At 45.3% G+C, this 20675-nt stretch overlaps 1 protein-coding gene across 1 annotated transcript; it reads left to right on the forward strand.

Annotated features, from left to right (window-relative positions):
* The first annotated feature begins 3398 nt into the window (after positions 1-3398).
* LOC134480364 (uncharacterized) lies at positions 3399-19949 on the forward strand. Its single transcript, XM_063267895.1, has 2 exons — positions 3399-14636; positions 15703-19949. Exon 1 carries the CDS (start codon positions 4497-4499, stop codon positions 5610-5612), a length of 1116 nt encoding a protein of 371 aa, XP_063123965.1. The 5' UTR covers positions 3399-4496; the 3' UTR covers positions 5613-14636; positions 15703-19949.
* Positions 19950-20675: the final 726 nt, after the last annotated feature.

The raw sequence follows: 20675 nt of genomic DNA on the forward strand, positions 1-20675 counted from the left end.
CTAGAATGGGAAGGAAGATGTGGGGGTGGGGAGGAAGAGGTAGAAAGGGGTTCACCAAAATGAAGAACTTAGAGAAGCTGTATGAATCTACACTCATTTGTAAATTGATTTAAAATACAATCTTTTAAAAAGTAGTTTGAACAGAAGTACCCTACATTGGTGAACATTTGGCTCCCAGAAGATGTGGTTTAGCAAATGAAAATCTTAGTGATAGGTATGTGGTACCTCCCTAAGAGTCCCCAGTCACACACAGAGGCCACAGAGGTTGCTCCTGTCCTTTTAAGAGATGCTGGTAAATAAATCACTTCTGGACCCCCAGCTCCAGCATGAGGAGCCTCAGGCAGAAAGCTGAACAGAGGAGGAACTGGGGCTGCCACCCTGTGGTACTTACTACTCAGTGTGTAGGGCCTACTACTGGATCAAGATGTACCCCTTATTTAGTTGGAGCTTCTTTTGAAATGTGCTTCCTAGGAGATTGTACTAATAATGTCTCCGAGCTGGACAGAAACATTTTCTAGGGAACACTGCCTGCCTTTAGCTGTTACCACCTTGCCCTCTACTCCCTCCTATCCTGATGCTACAGAGCCAAAGCACTAATTGCACCAGGCTTCCCCATCCAAGGACAATGAGAACAAAGAAGTGTCACACAGGTTCTTTTCCTCTCTTGGCTGTTTTTCTTCTTCATCTTCTTCCTTGGCACCACTATCAACTGGAGACACATCCAAAGGTGTTAGAAGTAGTGACAAAAGCCAGAAAGATGTGCACACAGCAGCCACAGAAGGGATACAGTGCATGCTTGCACAGGCAGAGCTTAGAAAATACCAGAAGCCTTGCTGTGTGTGTGTGTGTGTGTGTGTGTGTATGTGTATGTGTAATGGTGTGTTTGTGTGTGTATGTGGTGTGTGTGTATTATGTATGTGGTGTGTGTGTGGTGTCGTGTGTGGTATGTGTGTGTGTGTGTAATGGTGTGTTTGTGTGTGTATGTGGTGTGTGTGTGGTGTCGTGTGTGGTATGTGTGTGTGTGTGTAATGGTGTGTTTGTGTGTGTATGTGGTGTGTGTGTATGTGGTGTGTGTGTGTTATGTATGTGGTGTGTGTGTGGTGTCGTGTGTGGTATGTGTGTGTGTGTAATGGTGTGTTTGTGTGTATGTGGTATGTGTGTATGTGGTGTGTGTGTGTGTGTGTGTGGTATGTGTGTGTGTGTGGTGTGGTGTGTGTGGTGTGGTATGTGTATGTGTGTGTTGTGTGTTGTGTGTGTGTTGTGTGTATGTGTGATGTGTGGTGTGTGTGGTGTGTGTGTGTGGTATGTGGTATGTGTATGTGTGGTGTGTGTGTGTGTGTAGTATGTGTGTGTGGTGTGTGTGTGTGTGTGTGTGTGTGAGAGAGAGAGAGAGAGAGAGAGAGAGAGAGAGAGAGAGAGACCCATCAAGAGCACAGAGGAGTCCTGTGAACACCAGTATGGCCCTCAGTCCATGGGTGTCTTTCCCTGTGAGTTCTACGGTTCCAACCTCCAGGTTCCAGGCACCCTACACAGTTACTTTTCTCACTCTTGTCTTTTTGCATGACTCCAACTTCAATTCGTAAATTGTGTCTGATGGACTATGGGTCCCCATCCAACCGCATGGACCCTGCCCCTGTACTTGGCAATTCAAACAGAGAGGGATGAGGTACAGCAGGAGTTAGGGTCAGGGGGCTACAGTGAAGGCTGAATAGCCGTGAGCATAGATGATCACAGTGCAGCACTCCTCTGAGGTAACCCAGAAACTCGGGATTCGCTGTGTTCTATCTAAAGGCTTATGTGTCTTGAGGTAGATTTGCCTTCTAATCTTTTCTTGTTCCTCATCATGGCCCTTGAGATGCCTTAACCCGGCTGCTCGTTTCTCGTAAACCTTACCTATTACTCTCAATACCGTAATCCTCAGACTTAATGACCAATCAATCTTGGACAAACATTTCATTCAATGGGCCATTTTTGCTCAATGGAAGTCATACCTCCGTATTCAAAAGTGTGTGCAATCACAGGGGTATTATTTTAGTATATGGGTATTAAGCATTCATATATAGCTGTGGTCAAACCGTGGCATCGGAGCCAATCCTGGATTTGAGAGCTAACACGCAGGTAAGCTTTGCTAACAACACGGAGGCTTTGGGAAAGCATATGCTGAGCTTTTCCAGCTGGAAGATGAAATTTCCATTTAAAAGCAGGGTTCAGGCCATGCACATTTTGCATGTAGTTGTGTAAAGAGCAATGAAACCCAGTGTAAAACCGATTTCTCAGGACCTGCTGCTCTGTGGGGGTTCCCAACGTGACCTTTTGTAAGCATAATATGTTCTGCTAAGAAAGGCTGGAGTTAGCTCTTGCCACAATGCTGCTTTCTCATAAAACAGGACATATGTTTTCTGAAGTATTATACAAAGATTAATTGTATGTGTTAAATAGAGGATCCTCTACAAAAAAAACTAAGACATACTAGGGTGAGGAGAAGCTCATGGGTAGAGTGCACTGTCTGGGATTCAGATCTCATTGCTCTAAAAGCAAACACAGAAACACAAACCACAATAATGAACATAACTGAATGGTTTGACCTATCTCCTGTCACCACTGTCCTGTGCCCTGTGCCCAGTGTGACAGTGACAGATGAGCTTCCAGTCTGATGAAGTGACCGCACGTTTCAGTGCACTTTCTCTGTGCCCTTAGCTCTGTTTGCACTTTGCCCACAAACCAAACTTATGCCAAACATGTAGGGGGCTAAGACCATAAATAACTTTCATCTGAAAGACTCTCATGGTATTCTCCCAAACTCTATGCCCCCAAAGACATCTAACTTTAGTGTCTTTGGCTTATTGTGCTGAAATCACTTGTTGGGAAAAGGAAGAGGAGGAGGAAAAAGAAAAGGAGAAGGAGGAAGAGGAGGGGAAGTGAAAGGAAGAAGAGAGAGGAGAAGGAGGTGGAGAAGGAAAAGGAGGAGGAAGAAGAGGAAAAGGAAAGAGCAGGAGGAAGAAGAAGCAAAAAGGAAGAAGAGGAGGAGGAAGAAAAGCATGAGGAAGGGCAGGAAAAGGAAAGGGAGGGGAGAAGGAGGTGGAGAAGGAAAAGGAAGAGGAGAAAGAAGAAAAGGAGGAAAAGAGGAGGGAGGGAAGGAAAGGAGCAGGAAAAGGAGGAGGAAAGGGAGGGGGAAGAAAAGGAGGATGAAGGAAAGGAAAAGGAGGAGGAGGGTGAAAAGAAGGAAGTGGAGAAGGCAAAGGAGGAGGAAGAAGAAAAGGAGAAGGAAGAGGAGGAGGTAGAAAGGAAGAGGAGGAGGAGAAGGAGGAGGAGGAAGAGAAGGAGGAGGGAGGGGGGAGGAGGAGGGAGGGGGGAGGAGGAGGGAGGGGGGAGGAGGAGGAGGAGGAGGAGGAGGAGGAGGAGGAGGAGGAAATGATGGTTCTGCATCTAGGATGCCCCACCCAAAGGCAGTAAAATATCAAGTGTGTCCAAGCCCAGCCCTTTAGAAAAGGCAGAGGAAGCTGGAGGCACTATGAGCCGTGTTTATGATATCATCTGAGGGACAGCTGGGGTCAGTGCTAAACTTTAAACCATCAGATGCAGAGAGGCAGCTCTTGCATAACAATAAGCACTGGCTGTCACATTGAAAGGAAAATAACCACGTTTTCACCTTGGAAAATCTATTCTAAATAGAGCAGTAATTGTTTTTAGAAAGCCATTCAGTGACCCGCCCTCCCCAAGAGTGGCCCAGGAATAAGGTAAACTTTTTATTATAATTTATACAATGTGGTAATTTTTTGAATAGTTTAGAATTTTTATAGTCTGATAACAGATCCACCAAATTGCGCACAGCCTCCTGCACTGGCAGAGAGACAAGCTTGGATGACCTGCTGGGCTTCTCATCTCTAATGTCTGAGAGTCTTTGAAATACGTCCCAGAGCTTAATTATGACAGCAATCTTTACTATTCTGAGCTCCTAACAGCACACTTCATGGGAACAATGTGAAAAGCAGAGAGTGGGTGCCGGGGCAGTGTTTTTCACACAGAACGGGGAGCATGTGAGGACTTTGAGGGGGCGCTCCCCCTTTAGGGAAATGGAAGGTTCAGGGAGGTGGAAGGTGGACTGGGGAGAAGGCAGCTAGTGGCTCCTCAGGTTCTCAGTTACCCTCTCACTGTCAGATGACCTGAATCACGCACTTCCTGTTGGAAGAACAACTGTGTTATTTTTGAACCTCACCCTGATGGAGACAGCTACTTGCAAGTGTTTCAGAGCTAGCCATAGACAGTCATGCTCTAACTTCTCCCTGGGACAGTTGTGTGTGAGAATTGAGAATCAGATCAAGCCCATGTGTGTTTACAACGTGTCTACAGAGCAGGTGGGGTGGAGCATGGAGAGGCCCACATCGCATTTCGTGTTCTCCCCTGAGCTGTCGCTCTCTATCCTGGGTGGATGTTTTGGCGACTGTATGTCCACTTACTTATGCACACTCATGCACACTTACTAGGCACTCCTACTCATGTGGACTCATGCATACATACACACTCACTCATGCACACTCATTCATGAATCGTCATGCACACTCATTTGTGCACTCACTCATGCACACTCACTAACACACACTCATGCACACACACAGTCATATATGTATGCACACTTATTCTGGTGCACTCACTCATGCACACTTATGCACAATCACTCATATACAGTTACTCATGCACACTCATTTGTGCATTCACTCATGCACACTCATTCATGCACTTGCTCATGCACACTCACTAAAGCACACTTACTCACGCACACACATGCACACTCATATATTTGCATGCACATTTACTCTGGCACACCTACTCATGCACATTCATGCATACTTACTCGGGCACACTCACTCATGCACACTTACTCATGCACACTCATTCATGCACTTGCTCATGCACACTCACTAAAGCACACTTACTCATGCACACACATGCACACTCATATATTTGCATGCACATTTACTCTGGCACACCTACTCATGCACATTCATGCATACTTACTCAGGCACACTCACTCATGCACACTTACTCATGCACACTTACTCATGCACACTCATTCATGCACTTGCTCATGCACACTCACTAAAGCACACTTACTCATGCACACACACACACTCACATATTTGCATGCACACTTACTCTGGCACACCTACTCACGCACATTCATGCATACTTACTCAGGCACACTCACTCATGCACACTCACTCAGACACACTCACTCAGGCACACTCACTTGTGTACACTTACTCATGCATACTTTCTGGAGTCTTCCCAGTCTCCAGCATTCTGTAAAGATCAGATTCAGAATCTCACTGTATCAAGCTGCAGTGTCCCCTCAGTCTCCTCTCACTGTGGCAATCCACCCTCTTCCCCTGTCTTCCATGGCCTTGGCAGTTTCAGCATGTACACATCAGGGACTTATGCTAGTGTGCACATGTCAGGGACTTATGTCAGCGTGTACAGCTCAGAGACTTATGCTCTTATGTACATGTAAGTGCTTTGTGTCAGTGTGTACACGTTGGGGACTTATATTAGTGTATACATGTCAGGGATGTATCAAACACACCATGTTTCTGCTCCATCTGATGTTTCCATAGGTTGGATCACTGTCAGAGGATCCAGAGGAAAAATATTACCTATCAGTCATAGTGACACTGACCTGTGATGGCAGGGGAACTTGCCAAGTGAGTGACACATGAGCGAGTGACACACAGTGAGTGACACACGAGCGAGTGATGCCCAAGTTAGTGACACACAAGGGAGTGACATGTGAGCAAGTGAGTGATATGTGAGTGACACATAGGTGAGTGACATGTGGGTGAATGACACGCATGTGACACACATGACACACAAGAGAGTGACACACAGTGAATATCACATGAGTGAATGAAACACAAGTGAGTGACACACAGTGACACACAAGTGAATGCCCTATGATAGAGTGACACCCAAGTGATTACACGCACACAAGTGAGTGACACACATGACACACAAAAAAGTGACACACAGTGAGTGACACACAGTGAGTGACACACAAGTGACTGAGTGTCATACAGTATCACACAAGTTAGTGACACACAAGGGAGTGACATGTGAGCAAGTGAGTGATATGTGAGTGACACATAGGTGAGTGACATGTGGGTGAATGACACGCATGTGAGTGACACACATGACACACAAGAGAGTGACACACAAGTGAATATCACATGAGTGAATGAAACACAAGTGACACACAGTGACACACAAGTGAATGACCTATGATAGAGTGACACCCAAGTGATTACACGCACACAAGTGAGTGACACACAAAAAAGTGACACACAGTGAGTGACACACAAGTGACTGAGTGTCATACAGTATCACACAAGTAAGTGACATACAAAGGAGTGACACACAGGTGAGTGACACAGAAGCAACATGTGATCAAGTGACACTCAGTGAGTGACACACAAATGAATGACATACGATTCATCCCGTTCACATGGAATGTACTGGAGTCAGAGAAGGAAACTCGTGCTATTCCGTTAGTGCGCACATAAGCTCACTCGCCGGCATGTTCACTAAACACCAGACTTTGAGTCATTGAGTCTGCTTTGCAGTTTCCATGTTTTCTGCTCCATGACTTGGGCCCATCACAGCATACGTGGTTTTACACCCCTATGTGGACATCACACACCTATGCACACCACTCAGCAGATTTTCTGCTCCATTATTCCTGACACCATCTGTAAGTGCCCATGGCCAACCTACACAAAGAATCTGTCGAGTTGGGCTTGGGTTGGGCTTCTCTTAAGTGTCAGCTCAGATCTGGAGTGTGGGTGATGTGCACACAGGACTGAGCAGTACCTGCCTGAACCCCCTGCTCTCACCCCCACTCCAGCCGCATTCTCTCGTCTGATCCCGCAGAGATGAGGTTTGGGAGGTGGGTGATTGAGTCAGGTTGTAATCTCTGCACCACAAGTGTGTGAAAAAGAAAAGAGGAAGAAAGAAGAAAAGGAGAGGGGAGGGAGGGGTGGAGGAGAGAAGGAAAGGAAAAAGAAAGGAAAAGAAAGAGAAGGGAAGAGAAAAGAAAAGAAAAGAAAAAAGAAAAGAAAAGAATAGAAAAAAGGGAAAGGAAAGAAAACCAGGCTAGAAAGAATACCAGGCTGGATCTAACTGCTTGGGATGTTGAGATGGAGACACAGGAATCATTTTGCTCTGAAGTGGCGACCAGCAGAGATGTCAGAGGGGACTTCATGTCCACAAGCAAGCAATGTAACGCTAAAAACCAATAACACTAGAGAAGGGCTCTCCCAGGCCTGAGTCCGGCCAACACTCCCTTCCCTCATGCCCTCTGCCCTGCTATTCCATTCCATTCCACTCCCACAGCTCGACTTCAAGCTCTGTTCCCTGTCCACTTCCTCCTCTTGAGCTGACCACCAAGGTCCTGCTCTCGAAGTGTTGAAGCTCGGCGATCAGAAGCCCCCCTTGGCTCACCTTATTAACATGCCCAACTAAAATTAAACACCTCGTTCTAGCCCGGGGTTTCCCTCTGTACCTTTATAAACCACCATTTTCCCATGGGGTGCATCTACCTCCTCTCTATTCAGGGACAGTGCTTTGTCCCTGTGGGGCAAATGTCCCTCCTCTCCCGGCTCCCTTGTTCCCTTCCCCTTTTCCCTTATCCTTGATCTCTTTGTCTCTTATTCTGTGCCCTTTGTTTCTCTGGGGGCAAATAAATGTCTTTGGAGTGTCTTGTGCCGACTTTGAGAACTGCGAGGGTGGATAAAGATGTGGTTCTGCAGTTAAGAGTAAACAGTGCTTTTCCAGAGCACCTGGCTTTGACCCGCATCATCTAGAGGGAAACTCACAATTAGTTGTAATTTCAGTTCCAATGGACCCGTGCCCTCTTCTGGCCTTCTGCATGCGTTGTGCTTGTATATGGGCAAAACAGTCAGAAAGAAAATAAACAAACAAACTGCTCCTTGGCATCAGCAACAGTGACTGGGCTTGGTACCTGCTTATGGGATGGATCCCCAGGTGGGGCAGTCTCTGGATGGCCTTTCCTTCAGTCCCTGCTCTGTATTTCCTCCCATGAGTATTTTGTTCTCCCTTCTAAGAAGGACGGAAGCATCTACATTTTGGTTTTCCTTCTTCTTGAGCTTCATATGATCTGTGAATTTTTTTCTTAGGTATTACAAGATTTGGGGCTAATATCCACTTATCAGTGAGTGGATACCATGTGTGTTCTTTTGTGATTGGGTCACCTTACTCAGGATGATATTTCCTACTTCCATCCATTTGCCTAAGAATTTCACATAGTCATTGATTTTGATAGCCAAGTAGTACTCCAGAGCCTGATATGGATGTCTCCTGAGAGGCTCTGCCAGAGCCCTACTGATACAGAGGAGGATGCTTGCAGCTAACCATTGGACTGAGCACTGGGACCCTGAGGGTTTGAAGAAAAGACTGATGGAGCTGAAGGGGTTTGCAACTCCAAAGAAAGAACAATAATATCAACCAACCAGAGCTCCCAGGGACTAAACTGCCAACCAATGAGTACACATGGAGGGACCCATGACTCCTGCCACACATGTAGCAGAGATGGCATTGTCCAGCATCAGTAGGAGGAGAAGCCCTTGGTCCTGTGAAGGCTCGTTTCCCCAATGCCAGGGCGTTGGGGTGGAAGTGGGTGTGTGGGAGTGGGAGCATCCTCATAGGAGAAAGGGGCAGAGGTATGAGGCGGGGAGGGGGATAACATTTAAAATGTAAATACATAAAATATCCAAGAAAAACAAAATTAAAAATAAAAAACCTCCTGGGGTCTACTTCTAATCTAATGCAGAAATAAAAAACACCCATCACCCATTTCACCGAGGTGTTACATCCTAGGTGATGGTGTTTTCCTCCCTCCCTTCTCTGGAAACTCTGGGTAATGAGCCCAGTCAGCTGTGCACACAGCCGTGTTGGAAGCTGGCATGAGAAATGCCCGGTAATTCTAACAACTCACAGAAGAGCCAGAGAAAAATCACAGGGAAAGGCCTCATGGAAACGACACAAACTAGTTATCATCATCATCATCCCCATCCTCATCCTCATCACCATCACCATCATCATCATCATCACCACCATCATCATCATCATCATCATCACCACCATCACTATCACCGTCGTCATCATTTTTCCCCCTAGAATCTTACAGTAGTAGTTTGTGTCCTGTTGTGATTGCTTTGTTTCACTTAACATAATATTTTCCTAATTCTTTTGCCTCCTTTTCTGTCTTTTGGTGATAAAGCATCAAAACAAGGGCTCATATTTGCTCTGTAAGTTTTCTTTCTGAATCTCTCATGGCCCGATCCTAACTGATTGCTAGTAATGAGTAATATTCTCTTTTTTGGATGACCCAAAGTTCCTTCTATCCCTTGACATATTGAAAGACATCTTGGTTATTGGTAAATGGGCACTGGGTGCCGAACGCCCTCATGCCTCCTCCCTGAGCGACGGACCCGACCCGAACCTGAGGAGACATCAGATCATTCTAAGCAGAAGTGTGGATTTCTGACATTCACTTAAATGTTGGGAAGACAAGTGGACGCAACCACTCTCATTGGCGAGTTCGTCTGTCCAGATCAGAACTGACTTCCCCACCTGCAGTGTCTTCGCGTGGTCCCGGTCTGAAGGCTGCCGTTAATTTATTCTTTCCCGCTTTAATTGACAAACAATAACATATATTTATGGGACGCGGTGAGAGGGGTTGTGGAATGATTAAATCAAGCTACGTTAAAAGTCCATGAGGTTTTTACTGTTCCTCAGGACCTGTTATACATTTCCAGAAATTTATTTTTACGATTGTTTTTTATTGAGGAGTCACGAGAATATAGGGATAAACACGACCCACACGCGAGGCGGTAGACTTCGGCGTGAACACTGAAAGCAGAACACTGTACAGAATATTCTAACCGGCCCTAGGAAGGGCAGAGCTGCTTAAGTCAGAGAGGTGTGAGAGCCTACCTGAGGGACGGCCAAAGGCAGGCTCATCTCGGCAGGGACTGCTGAAGCTCTAATTGAAACGGCAACGAAACTGCAATGCACAGGACGTTGGAGGTTTGCTGATGCTTTTCTGGCAACAAACCAGGAAGAGAGAGGTGTCTGGGCAAAGGAAAGATCCACAAGGAACTTGCAAACAGGACCTGTTGTGCCAGGAAGCGCTTCATGAACTCCCAAAGACCACCAAGGAGCCTTTTCCGATGTAATCTTCTTCTTCTTCTTCTTCTTCTTCTTCTTCTTCTTCTTCTTCTTCTTCTTCTTCTTCTTCTTCTTCTTCTTCTTCTTCTTCTTCTTCTTCTTCTTCTTCTTCTTCTTCTTCTTCTTCTTCCTTTTCTTCTTCTCTTCTTCTTCTTCTTCTTCTTCTTCTTCCTTTTCTTCTTCTCTTCTTCTTCTTCTTCTTCTTCTTCTTCTTCTTCTTCTTCTTCTTCTTCTTCTTCTTCTTCTTCTTCTTCTTCTTCTTCTTCTTCTTCTTCTTCTTCTTCTTCTTCTTCTTCTTCTTCTTCTTCATCATCTTCATCTCTTTATTACAAACCCGAGTTTGGGCTGACTCACCGCTGACCCACAGGACGGTTTGATGAAACGGCTCCGAACTTTCACTGGGACAAAGTTTTACAGGGAAATGGATATAAGCGAGGGACGGTCCATCCCGGCAAACATCAAATAGAATGACTGTTGTAAACCGACAGGTGGGTGGTCTGAAGCAAGACCACGAACAATCACAAACAGGCTGAAAGTTCGTCTGAAACTATCCGATTGATTTTTGATTGACTGTTGCTAGGACGTAGCTAGGGAGTGATTCTCGCCAAGGACAAACTGTGGAGTCCTTCCTGGTATGTGGGTGCAGCTTTGGTTCATCTGCGGGTCTAGTTCTCAATCGTTTTTCTTTTTCTTTTAAGATGGAGGCCAGTTTCAAGACAGAGTAGGTTTGGCCTCTCAGAACAAGTCATAGATTTGTTTTGATGAAAAGCAGTCACGGGCCTGGGATTGGTATCAATTCACGGTGACAGATAGCTATGGATGAGCCTTGTAGCTATCGATGAGCTATGAGAAGGAAGCAATGGACCTATAGCTTTAAAAATCACAAACACCGTCTGCAACTTTTAAAGTTGCCACAAGGGGGCGCGATGTACCCATGAGGAAATCATCCCTTTGGAAAACCAGGAAAATTTCAAAATTTTTTTGGAGCCCATTTCTAAGAGCAATTGATGTCTGGCCGAACAGAAAATGGGGCAGAAGGAAGTGTGAGGAATAAGCAGCAAGAGAAAGAGACTTATATCCTTGGAAATCTTCGAGAAAGTGGATGCCTCAGTGTTTACAGGGCTTTTAGGGTCTGTTTTCCCGACCGCAATGAAAGCTCAGGTTAATCCAGAGGAGAAACGAGAAGGTGGTCGTTCCTATGTGACTCTCCCATGAAGAGATCCAGGCTTGGTAAAGTCTTGCTGAGTCGCCAAAGGCTCCCTTTGACTAAGTAGGGCAGGAACTCAGGTTAGCAAAGGATTTCTGAGTCTGGTAAATGATACTCAGGTACAGTTTTGAAGAAATCACGAGTGTCCCGGCTGTCCTGACATCAGAGTGTCTGCTAAAACACAAAACAAAGCAAGAAGGAAAAAAACAAAAAATGGAGGAACGTTGGCTTAAGAGATATTCCACAGGCAATGCAGTTTTTGGTTTGTTTGTTTGTTTTTTTGATATTTGGGGTTTTTTGTTGTTGTTTTGTTTTGTTTTTGTTATTGTTTTTTTTTTCCTCAGAAACAAGATCGCTCCAAACAACAGAAAACTCCCAGAAGCATAGGCAGTTAGGACTTATGTAAGAGCTGATTTGGGGCACACACACACACACACACACACACACACACACACACACACACTATACACCTCTATTTGCCACAGCATGAACTGCAGAACTGACAAATCTCCAGTTCACATTATATTTAAGTGGTTTCTCCATCAATCTCCACAGTTAAAAATACATCACACAAATTACTACACTGCCTGGTGAAAATTCGCGAGACTCTTGTTTTCTGCCATTTATTTTTAAAACATTTTGGCACTTTCTGCAGAAGTCGTCGCCTTCTCAGTCTTGCTGGGGGCCCCTTCGGCTTTAGGTTGTTATTAAGTCAAGAATCCTGGAGACCCACAGAGAAATAATCCGGGTGTCAGGAATGCTGTGCGGGACGAAATTTACTACAGCAGGCAGACCAGGGCTCAGAGACAGATTTGTGGAGATCTGACCATGCGCTTCCTTTGAAGACTTTCTGTCTGAAATGTGGGCAGATCCCGCGCCCAGCCCTTAAGGACCCGCAGTCCAGGTGCTTATCATCCGAGAGCTCAGCTTTTAAAGTGCCCCGTCACTGATCAAGTACATAAGGACTGTGGTGACCACAGTCAATGATGCTCAACGCTATCTGCTCTGCAGCCTCAGGAGTATCCTGCAGGAAACCGGCCCTGAGCTGCTCCGTCTTCCAGCAGGGGTCACTGTGGAACCGTTAAAATGGAGAAGAAAGGCTGCGGCTTTAGGGAGCTGGGCCCCAAACAAAGGACCATGAACCTGAAAGGCACAGGGGTCCTGAAGCAGTAACAGATGTGGATTTTAAACCTGCTGGGTGTCAGGGCAGAAGCCCATAATCCCAGCAACTGTGAGTTTGAGCCCAGCCTGGGCTACATAGTGAATACCAGGTTACCCAAAGCTATATGGCAAAACACATAAACAAACAAACAAACAAACAACTCTCTCCATACCAAATAGCAAAGCAAGCAGACAGGAGCTAACTGAACACTTATCTGTAAGACAGTTGTTGGTAGTGTTCATTTGTTGCACAAAGTAACGATTTTAGGACACTTTGACACAATTATACAATATACTCTGACGACACCTCATCCTCTCCAGCCCCTTCCTAGGCAATAAAAAGATAGAGATCTAAGTTTCAAAGTAGCAATGGCCAGGTAACGTTTTCCCCCCTTGGAAAGAAATTTTTGTTGGATTATTTTTAGTTAGTGGAAGTCTGAGGCTGTCATGTAAGGCCTGGAGAATCCAGAAGCATCCAATCAGATCCTGCCTCTGCCTTCCCTCTGTATATGTGGCTTTGGAGAATTTGCATAAGTTTGAGCTTTGAGACTCGGTTCCATGACAGGGTAATTGGGAAGGTTAAATGCAGTAACGGTTATGTGAGAAGCCCATATGGTTAGCGAGTTCTGACACATCCATGAATTGCAGCTTCCGTATCATCGTGATTTTAATATTTTTACTACATTTTGAATGAATTATGCACATTCAGGATTATCGTGTGTCCAACATGGTTGACACCAACAGTGGCTGACCCGTGTCTCCTTGGGCTCTGGTTTCTACCCCACCAGTGTGACCCAGCCATCTTTGCTGCCCTGGACCCTGGGACTCAGAAAAAGGTGCTTTCTATCTCAATCCAGCACCCTGTTTTCCTCTGTCCCTGTGAGGGTGCTGGCTCTCTTTCCTGATCCTTCATCACTATTCACCATATTCAAACAGATCCCTGACCTAGCCATGCAGTTCCCCGCACTCACTGCTGTCATGTTTGATAGTTGACTACCCTACCTCAAACACCCTGAGTGTCCTGAGACGATTTTTCCCAAGCTCCTATCCCAGGCTCCCTTCAGTCTCAAAGTTGTAGGGGAGCTGTGAGAATGCAGCCTTAACACACATTCTGGATTCTGTAGGGAAACTTTGTTACCTCTATCTTTTAAAAAGAAGTAGCCTTTACTGACAGAACTCTTCTTAAAGCACTAACTTAACCTCTCCACTATGCACCCCAGGTTTCTACTTCCTGGACAATGGATTTCATTTTACAGGTAATGTCATTTGATTCTAGATTCAGTGAAGACTAGGACATTGTGTATCTTACTTGTCATGTGGAAAAGTCTCTGACTCATAGCAAGCATCTCTGGACTAAGCAGCCTACCGATAGTCACCATGGTACAGCCTTTTCCCTCTTCTCTTGCCGATATAGAGCTCTGACAAAGCCCCTGAGCTGCAGTGCTTGATATAGAACAGAGTCTGATAGAGAGATGCTTGCACCCGGTGTTATGGGTGTGTTGACTGTGGACTACGATTTCTCCCTGGTGCAGCTCCTAGACCATCTACAGGGCTCCCACCTCAAGCTCACTCTGCTTGTGCATTCCAATGTAAGATACCCAGCCACTGCCAGCAAATAGTTTCTGGTTACCCATTAAGCCTCAAAACCAATAGTCATTCCCTTTTGCTAGCATAAGTTAGACCAGACTCTAACACATAGTTGAGGATCTAGTCTGCTCACAGTTTAATTCCGGACTACCAAGTGCTTTGTTTCTTTCCTGATTTCTTATCTTAAAAACCAAGCAACTCTCTCACTAGATTTCACTCTTTCCTACATGGAATTTCTTCTTTGTTTCCCACGGTTCTTAACGGTTTCAGATCCTAACCTCTCCTTTAGTCTTCACCCAGGTCTCATTCTTCCAAACTGAGGACCATCCACCAACCATTCACCAACATTTCCCGAATACCGCCCGGTAGTCTGATTTCTGTTACACCTGTACCCAACATCGCTGCCCAGTTGGTTACAAGCCACTTAGAAACAGACATTAAGGTTTGTATTTGTTTTTAAATGTTTTTCCCCCACCTAATTGCTTAATGCTTGTGTGGCTTGTGTACTGTTTCTTGAGTGCTTATTGTTTAAGGGGTTCTCTCCTCCCACACTGGGTCTCACACATACTGATGAGGTGAGCATATGAAATTCAGGCTTGTTTTATATTTCTAAGGAAAGGAAGTTGGGAAGGGGAATATTAGTTCTTACACACACACACACACACACACACACACAATGCTTCCAATTATCTTTTCTCCCTCCAGTTCCCAAGCAGCACAGCCATACAGGGCTCTCTTTGCACAATGTATGCTTTGTAACAACTCCTGTCAGGGTGATTAATGGATAGGGGTTTGTGACCGGGAGCCTCCATGGTGACCCAGTGGTCAGCTGAGGCTGCCTGGTCTCAGATATTTCTATCCCCACATGAGATTTAAAAAAAAAAAAAAAGATGATGGCTTTGCAAAGGAACTAAGGTTGCATTATGGGCATCTTTACATATGGAGTCCTGGAGGCTGTTGATAGCTAATTGCATCCAGGCAGGAAGCCCAATTTGCCTGCCAATCCCCTCATGGCTGGGGATGGGATGGTCACCCCAGGCCAGAACTTTGGGCCAAATGTGTTCTCCTCCTTGTGGCTATCTGCCTTCTGCATGAATCTGCTGTAACCTCTCCTGATGTCTCAGGGTGAGAATCTCTTTGCCAAGCAAGCTGGGGGCAACAGTGGGGAGTAGTGCCTGCCCTTACGGTGACTCAGGGACAGACTAAGGTAGAATCTCCACCATAAGGTACATCCCTTGTGATTCTGTGGTATATGTGCTGCCTTTCTCCCTACCCCTTAAAGTCCCCTATCACTGCTTTAGATCTTCTCTGGTCCCTTGGAAAAGAGCAGTGGCTGGAGCCAAGAGTGGATAGGAAGTTGATTTATGTGTGTGGATAAATGACCTCGATCTGTGCGGGGGGGGGGGGGGAGCGTCTGTTGCTATGCTGGTACTGTCTTCTCAGACATTGTCCCAGGTCCTTAAGAGCCAGAGGTGGTATACTAGAACCGGTGGTTTTTCGTGATCTAGAGTCATCAGAGAGGAAGGAGCTTCAGCTGAGGAAATGCCTCCGTGAGATCCAACTGAAGGTATTTTTCTCAATTAGTGATCAAGGGGGAAGGGCCCAGCCCATTGCGTGTGGTGCTGTCCCTGGGCTGGTGGTCCTGGTCTGTAAGAAAGCAGGCTGAGCAAGCCACGAGAAGCAAGCCAGCAAGCAACACCCCTCCATGACCTCTGCATCAGCTTCCAGCCCTGCCTGACTTCCTCCAGTGATTGACTAAGCCCTAATAAACCCTTTCCTCCCCAACTTGCTGTTTGATTATGCTTTTCCATCACAGCAATGGAAACCCCAAGACATGGGCTAATACTGGCGAGCCAGTACAGTGTACAAGTACACATGGGTGAGAGTGTTATAACATCCACAGATTTTCTTACATCACATCCCCAAACAACATAGTGTCTGTCCCTTCAAGCCCCCCCTATAAGAGAAATAGAAAGGGTCCCGGATGTATGTCCTTAATCAGCCATTTTGAAGTAACGGCCAAACCACACCGTTGAGGAGCCAGCTCATCGCTATGTTAGGTTGCAGACTTTCATTTGGTCAGTCTACAACTGCAGGGACATCTGTGGGTGCAGGAGGGTGGGTAATGTCTGATATGACACAGGGAGCGCGCCCCCTGCTGGTTGGGTGCAGAATGGTGGATATGGGCAGACTATGATGTGCCACAGGAGAGCTCCCCCTAATGGTTGGTTTTAGCTGATGTCACAGCTCTTATTTCTGTTTTGAAGGTGCAGAGTTGCACAGATCTTATCCATACTGGTCTGACTTACGGTAGTTTTTAAAATGAGAAACTGAGAGGTGGAACTAATTTCTCTAGTTGCCAATTCAGTAATGACTAATCTGGGGTTTGTGACCAGGCTATACAGCATAGCCTCTCACCTAGCTAATAAAAGATTAGGTGCCTACTTAAAACAAGAAGACAATGATACTTTCAGGACAGTGTTCCTCTTAGCTCATGCATTACTTACTCTCTCGCTGGTAGACATCAAGTGTGTGTGTGTGTGTGTGTGTGTGTGTGTGCATACATCATATTATATGATGGTACCTTGCCCCATAAAGGCAAGACCATGTGTCTTGCCTCAGATAACATCACTGCCAATCATCCTGAGTCCATGGAAGCAGCAAGAAACCACAGCATATCACCAGGAGCTTTGTGATGCGTGTCTAAGGAGTCCCAACAAATGCAGCTCAACTACACAGTGTAAGGCAGACCAAGACAGGAGTGTCATTAGCAAAGAATCCTTCATGCTTGCTTTAGCAGAACATCCTATCTGCTTCTATAGAACATCTATATCTGCTTCAGCCAAACATTCCTTCAGGAGTTTGCCTTAGTCTTTCACCTGTGCCCACTTCAGAAAAACACTCTTTCATGTGTTTTTTTTTCCCAGCAAAAGACAATTCAGCATAACCGACTTTCCAAAGAACCCATAAGTTTCTACTTCAGGGGAGTGATTATTTTTTTAAAAAGGGAAAGAGATTTTTCACGCACATGACTGTTTTCTATCTTCCTGAAAGAGGATATTAACCAAAAATAAAATCAATATAGTCAGAACGAAGACTATTACATTTGCTTGGGGATGGAGTTAATGTCTGTTCAGCCTTGCAAATCTATTTCAGGATTTTAGAAAAGGGTAGCTTAACTTAAAAACAAAAATATTAGTAAGTTTACATTTCAGAAAGTGGGTGTGATTAGATAGATGCCTCAGCCAATCAGAGTTCTCTCTGCCCTGCTCAGCCAATCAGAAGAGTCCTTGAAGAATCCTCCCAGTACACGGGTCAGACATCTCCCAACTGTCTGTAACTTCAGCAGCAAGGGTCTGACGCCCTCTTCTGGACTCCCAGGGACTTGCACATAGCCCCACACTGATACACATTCACACACACACACACTTCTTAAAACACAAATATTTATAGAAAAGAAAAGGATGGGGTGCTTTGTAAGGAAGGGACATGGTACCATCTTGTTCTCTGGGTAGTTTGAGAGAAATGGCACCTAGGGTGGAGGTGAAGGGAGGTCAGTCTTGCTTCAGGGAATCTGCGGTTCAGCCCTGTGGGAAGGTCAGTATGCACGGGGGAGGAAGGGCATGTATGCAGCCCAGCCCGTCGTGCAGATGTTTCTATTAAACAAGAAAGACTGGGTGTTTTCTCTTATACATGGAAAGGTTAAATATCTCTACCTATGTGTCATCTATATTTGTGTCTATTTGTCTATAGCTGTAAATGACTAGAACTGAGAGGGGCCTATTTGGGGGAATGATATAGATTATTGATAGAAGGGGTAAATATGATGTGTATAAGATTCTGCCATAAAAGGAACGATTTTCTTTGTACATTTACACACACACACACACACACACACAAACACACACAGACCATTGCTACCTCTAAGGAAAAGCCCCTAATTAGAGAAGACAAAACAGAATCTTAATATTATTAGGCCTCTAAAGTGGAGTTACAGATACCCCTGTTGACTGAAAACCAACTTTCTTTTGTGTGACTGGATAATTGATGGACACCACAAACTACAACATGGATATCAGTAGCCGATATGGTGTCTGCATGACTCTGCATATGTTGTGATATGAGAGGACCAGGAAATGTCCACTATTTGGGTGGATATATATTAATGCATCACAATATTTAGTTTCTCCCTGTAGGTTAGCAGACTTTATAAGACACGTGGGAGGTACCTTCAACTATATGCTCTAAGGGACAACAGGGATCTCCCTGTACCCATCCCCAGCTTCAGCAGTGAAACTCTTCAGGTCTCTTTTCACCTATTGTTAAACCCACCCCTGCTGGAATGCTTTGAAGCAGCTCCCTGATATGTGACCATCCAGCATTAGATGCTGATCTTGTAACAGCCAAACATTCTCTTAAAGCCCCAGCACCATTATCAACAACATTAACATTTTTCCCCATCATCAGATATCCAGACTCATCTGCTTGTCACAAACCTTTGGCTCATAGGGTGTGTGCACATGCTTCTTTGTGGACATGTAAACATTACGTACGTGCATTTATATCTGTGTATACTAGAGGCAACATTGGGTGTCTCCCTCAATCATTTATTCTTTGAAGATACGGTCTCTCGTGGAAGCTGGGGTTCACCAATTAGACTAGAATGTCTGGCAAGTGGTCTTCAGAACCCTGTCGCCCCTGCCTTCTCAGCATCAGATCACAGCCACAGGCTGCAGATCCAGCTTCATCACGGGAGTTCAGGGGATCGGAACGCAGGTTATGTTTGTGCAGTAAACATTTTACTGACCGAGCCATTTCCCCAGATCCCTCAAAAAAACCACTTTTTTTCAGTTTGCTTGCCAGAATAAGGACACAGATGAGACACATATAGGTGTATTTTATAGGCGTACCCCCTTAAAAATGTCTTTTGAAGTATCTTCTCTTCCTAGCATTAACTGTTCATTATTTTTTTCTTCCTACAATTAATTTGCTGAAAACGATGGACTACACTTTTCTGAAATTTTCAAATTCTGCGTTTAGCTTATGGATTCCTTCAGTGTCATTTAGCGGTAAGGTGTAAGTTGCTGGTGTTCCCATTCTCAGGAAGGAAACCACTAAGGTTTCTGCTTTGTACTCAGAACGTCTCTTCCAGGAACGACCACCTGGTGGCGGTGCTGGGCACATTTTCTTCTCTGGAGTCTGTGCTAGGAACGACCTTGCCTTTCTTTCAAGTAGAGCTCTCAAGCCTGCCAAACTCAGAGGTACCACACATGCAGAAGAACCGCTTCCAGCCAGCCTGTGGGTCAGGTTGTACGGAGTCTGTCCCCAGGGTTCTCCTTTACTTAGGCGGGCACATAAGATGAACACGTAGTGCGAGTGGCTCCCAGGTCACTTTCCTTGTGAAATTTACCTCTCACCTTTCTGACTAATTAGTTTAAAAAAAAATACCAGAGATCTGGCTTTCTCGTTGTTGTTATTGTTGTTTTTATATATAAGACTTGGGGTTTTCAATTTGTACTGAAACAATCACTAAGGTTGCGTTCAGGAAGCCGATAAATCAAACAGATTGTCGTAATGACAACAACACACAGTGCTCCTCCCTGCCCTGCTTGTGTCTCTGCTAAACAGAACATGAACCATGAGCAGCACGCATTCTTTATTTTATTTTATTTTTTTCATGTGAATGTTAGACGATGCCTGGACCAATTGGCTTCATGTTCCCAAAATGGCCGCAAAGGAAGGAAAACCTTCTGCAGGGACCTAATTGCACAAGAAGTGCGTACAGATCTGGCAGGGGTGGAGGATGGGGATTGGGGGGGAAGGGGGGGAAGGAGGTGGGGCAAATCTTACCTTGGTTTATCTGTCAGTAGAAGGCACACAACAAGCACTAGGCATTGCATCCTAGACAGAATAACCTGGTCAGGGTCCCTGTCCTACAGTGTTCGAATACACCAGCAAGGAACTGATCAAGTCAGCTGGGTCCTCCCACCCAGGAACTTGTGACTTTCAGACAAATTTAAAAGCAAAGCCTGGCTGTAGACTGCGTGAGAGGCCTGACCACAGAAGCATGGAGCACAGCCCGTGTTTGTTTTGGGGGGTATGGGGGTGGGGATTAACCCACAAACTCCAAACTTGGTGTCTTCAATGTATTTGCTACTTAAATTATGTAAGAACTACTGGTACACTTGGCCTATTTTCTTCCTTGTGATTGGAAAGTAAACCTTCAGCCCAGGCTGGTAACTGTCCCTTGAATGAAGTTCAAAGTCTGCTTTGGAAGCTTTGAGTCCTGTGAATGACTTCCTAACCGGATGGTGTTGTTCAGTCAGTGCATCATCTTCCCTGACGAAGCCCCTGTGCTGGTGACTCGTTTTTTCTGAACAGCTTAGAGTGTATTATTTAGTTTGTTAAGACTATGTTTAGTAAACTTACTGATAAGCATATTTCAGTTCAGAGCCAGGTCAGTGGGAAGATTAAAAAATAA

This window comes from Rattus norvegicus, chromosome 9 (genome assembly GCF_036323735.1).
Source record: "Rattus norvegicus strain BN/NHsdMcwi chromosome 9, GRCr8, whole genome shotgun sequence".
NCBI lineage: Eukaryota > Metazoa > Chordata > Mammalia > Rodentia > Muridae > Rattus > Rattus norvegicus.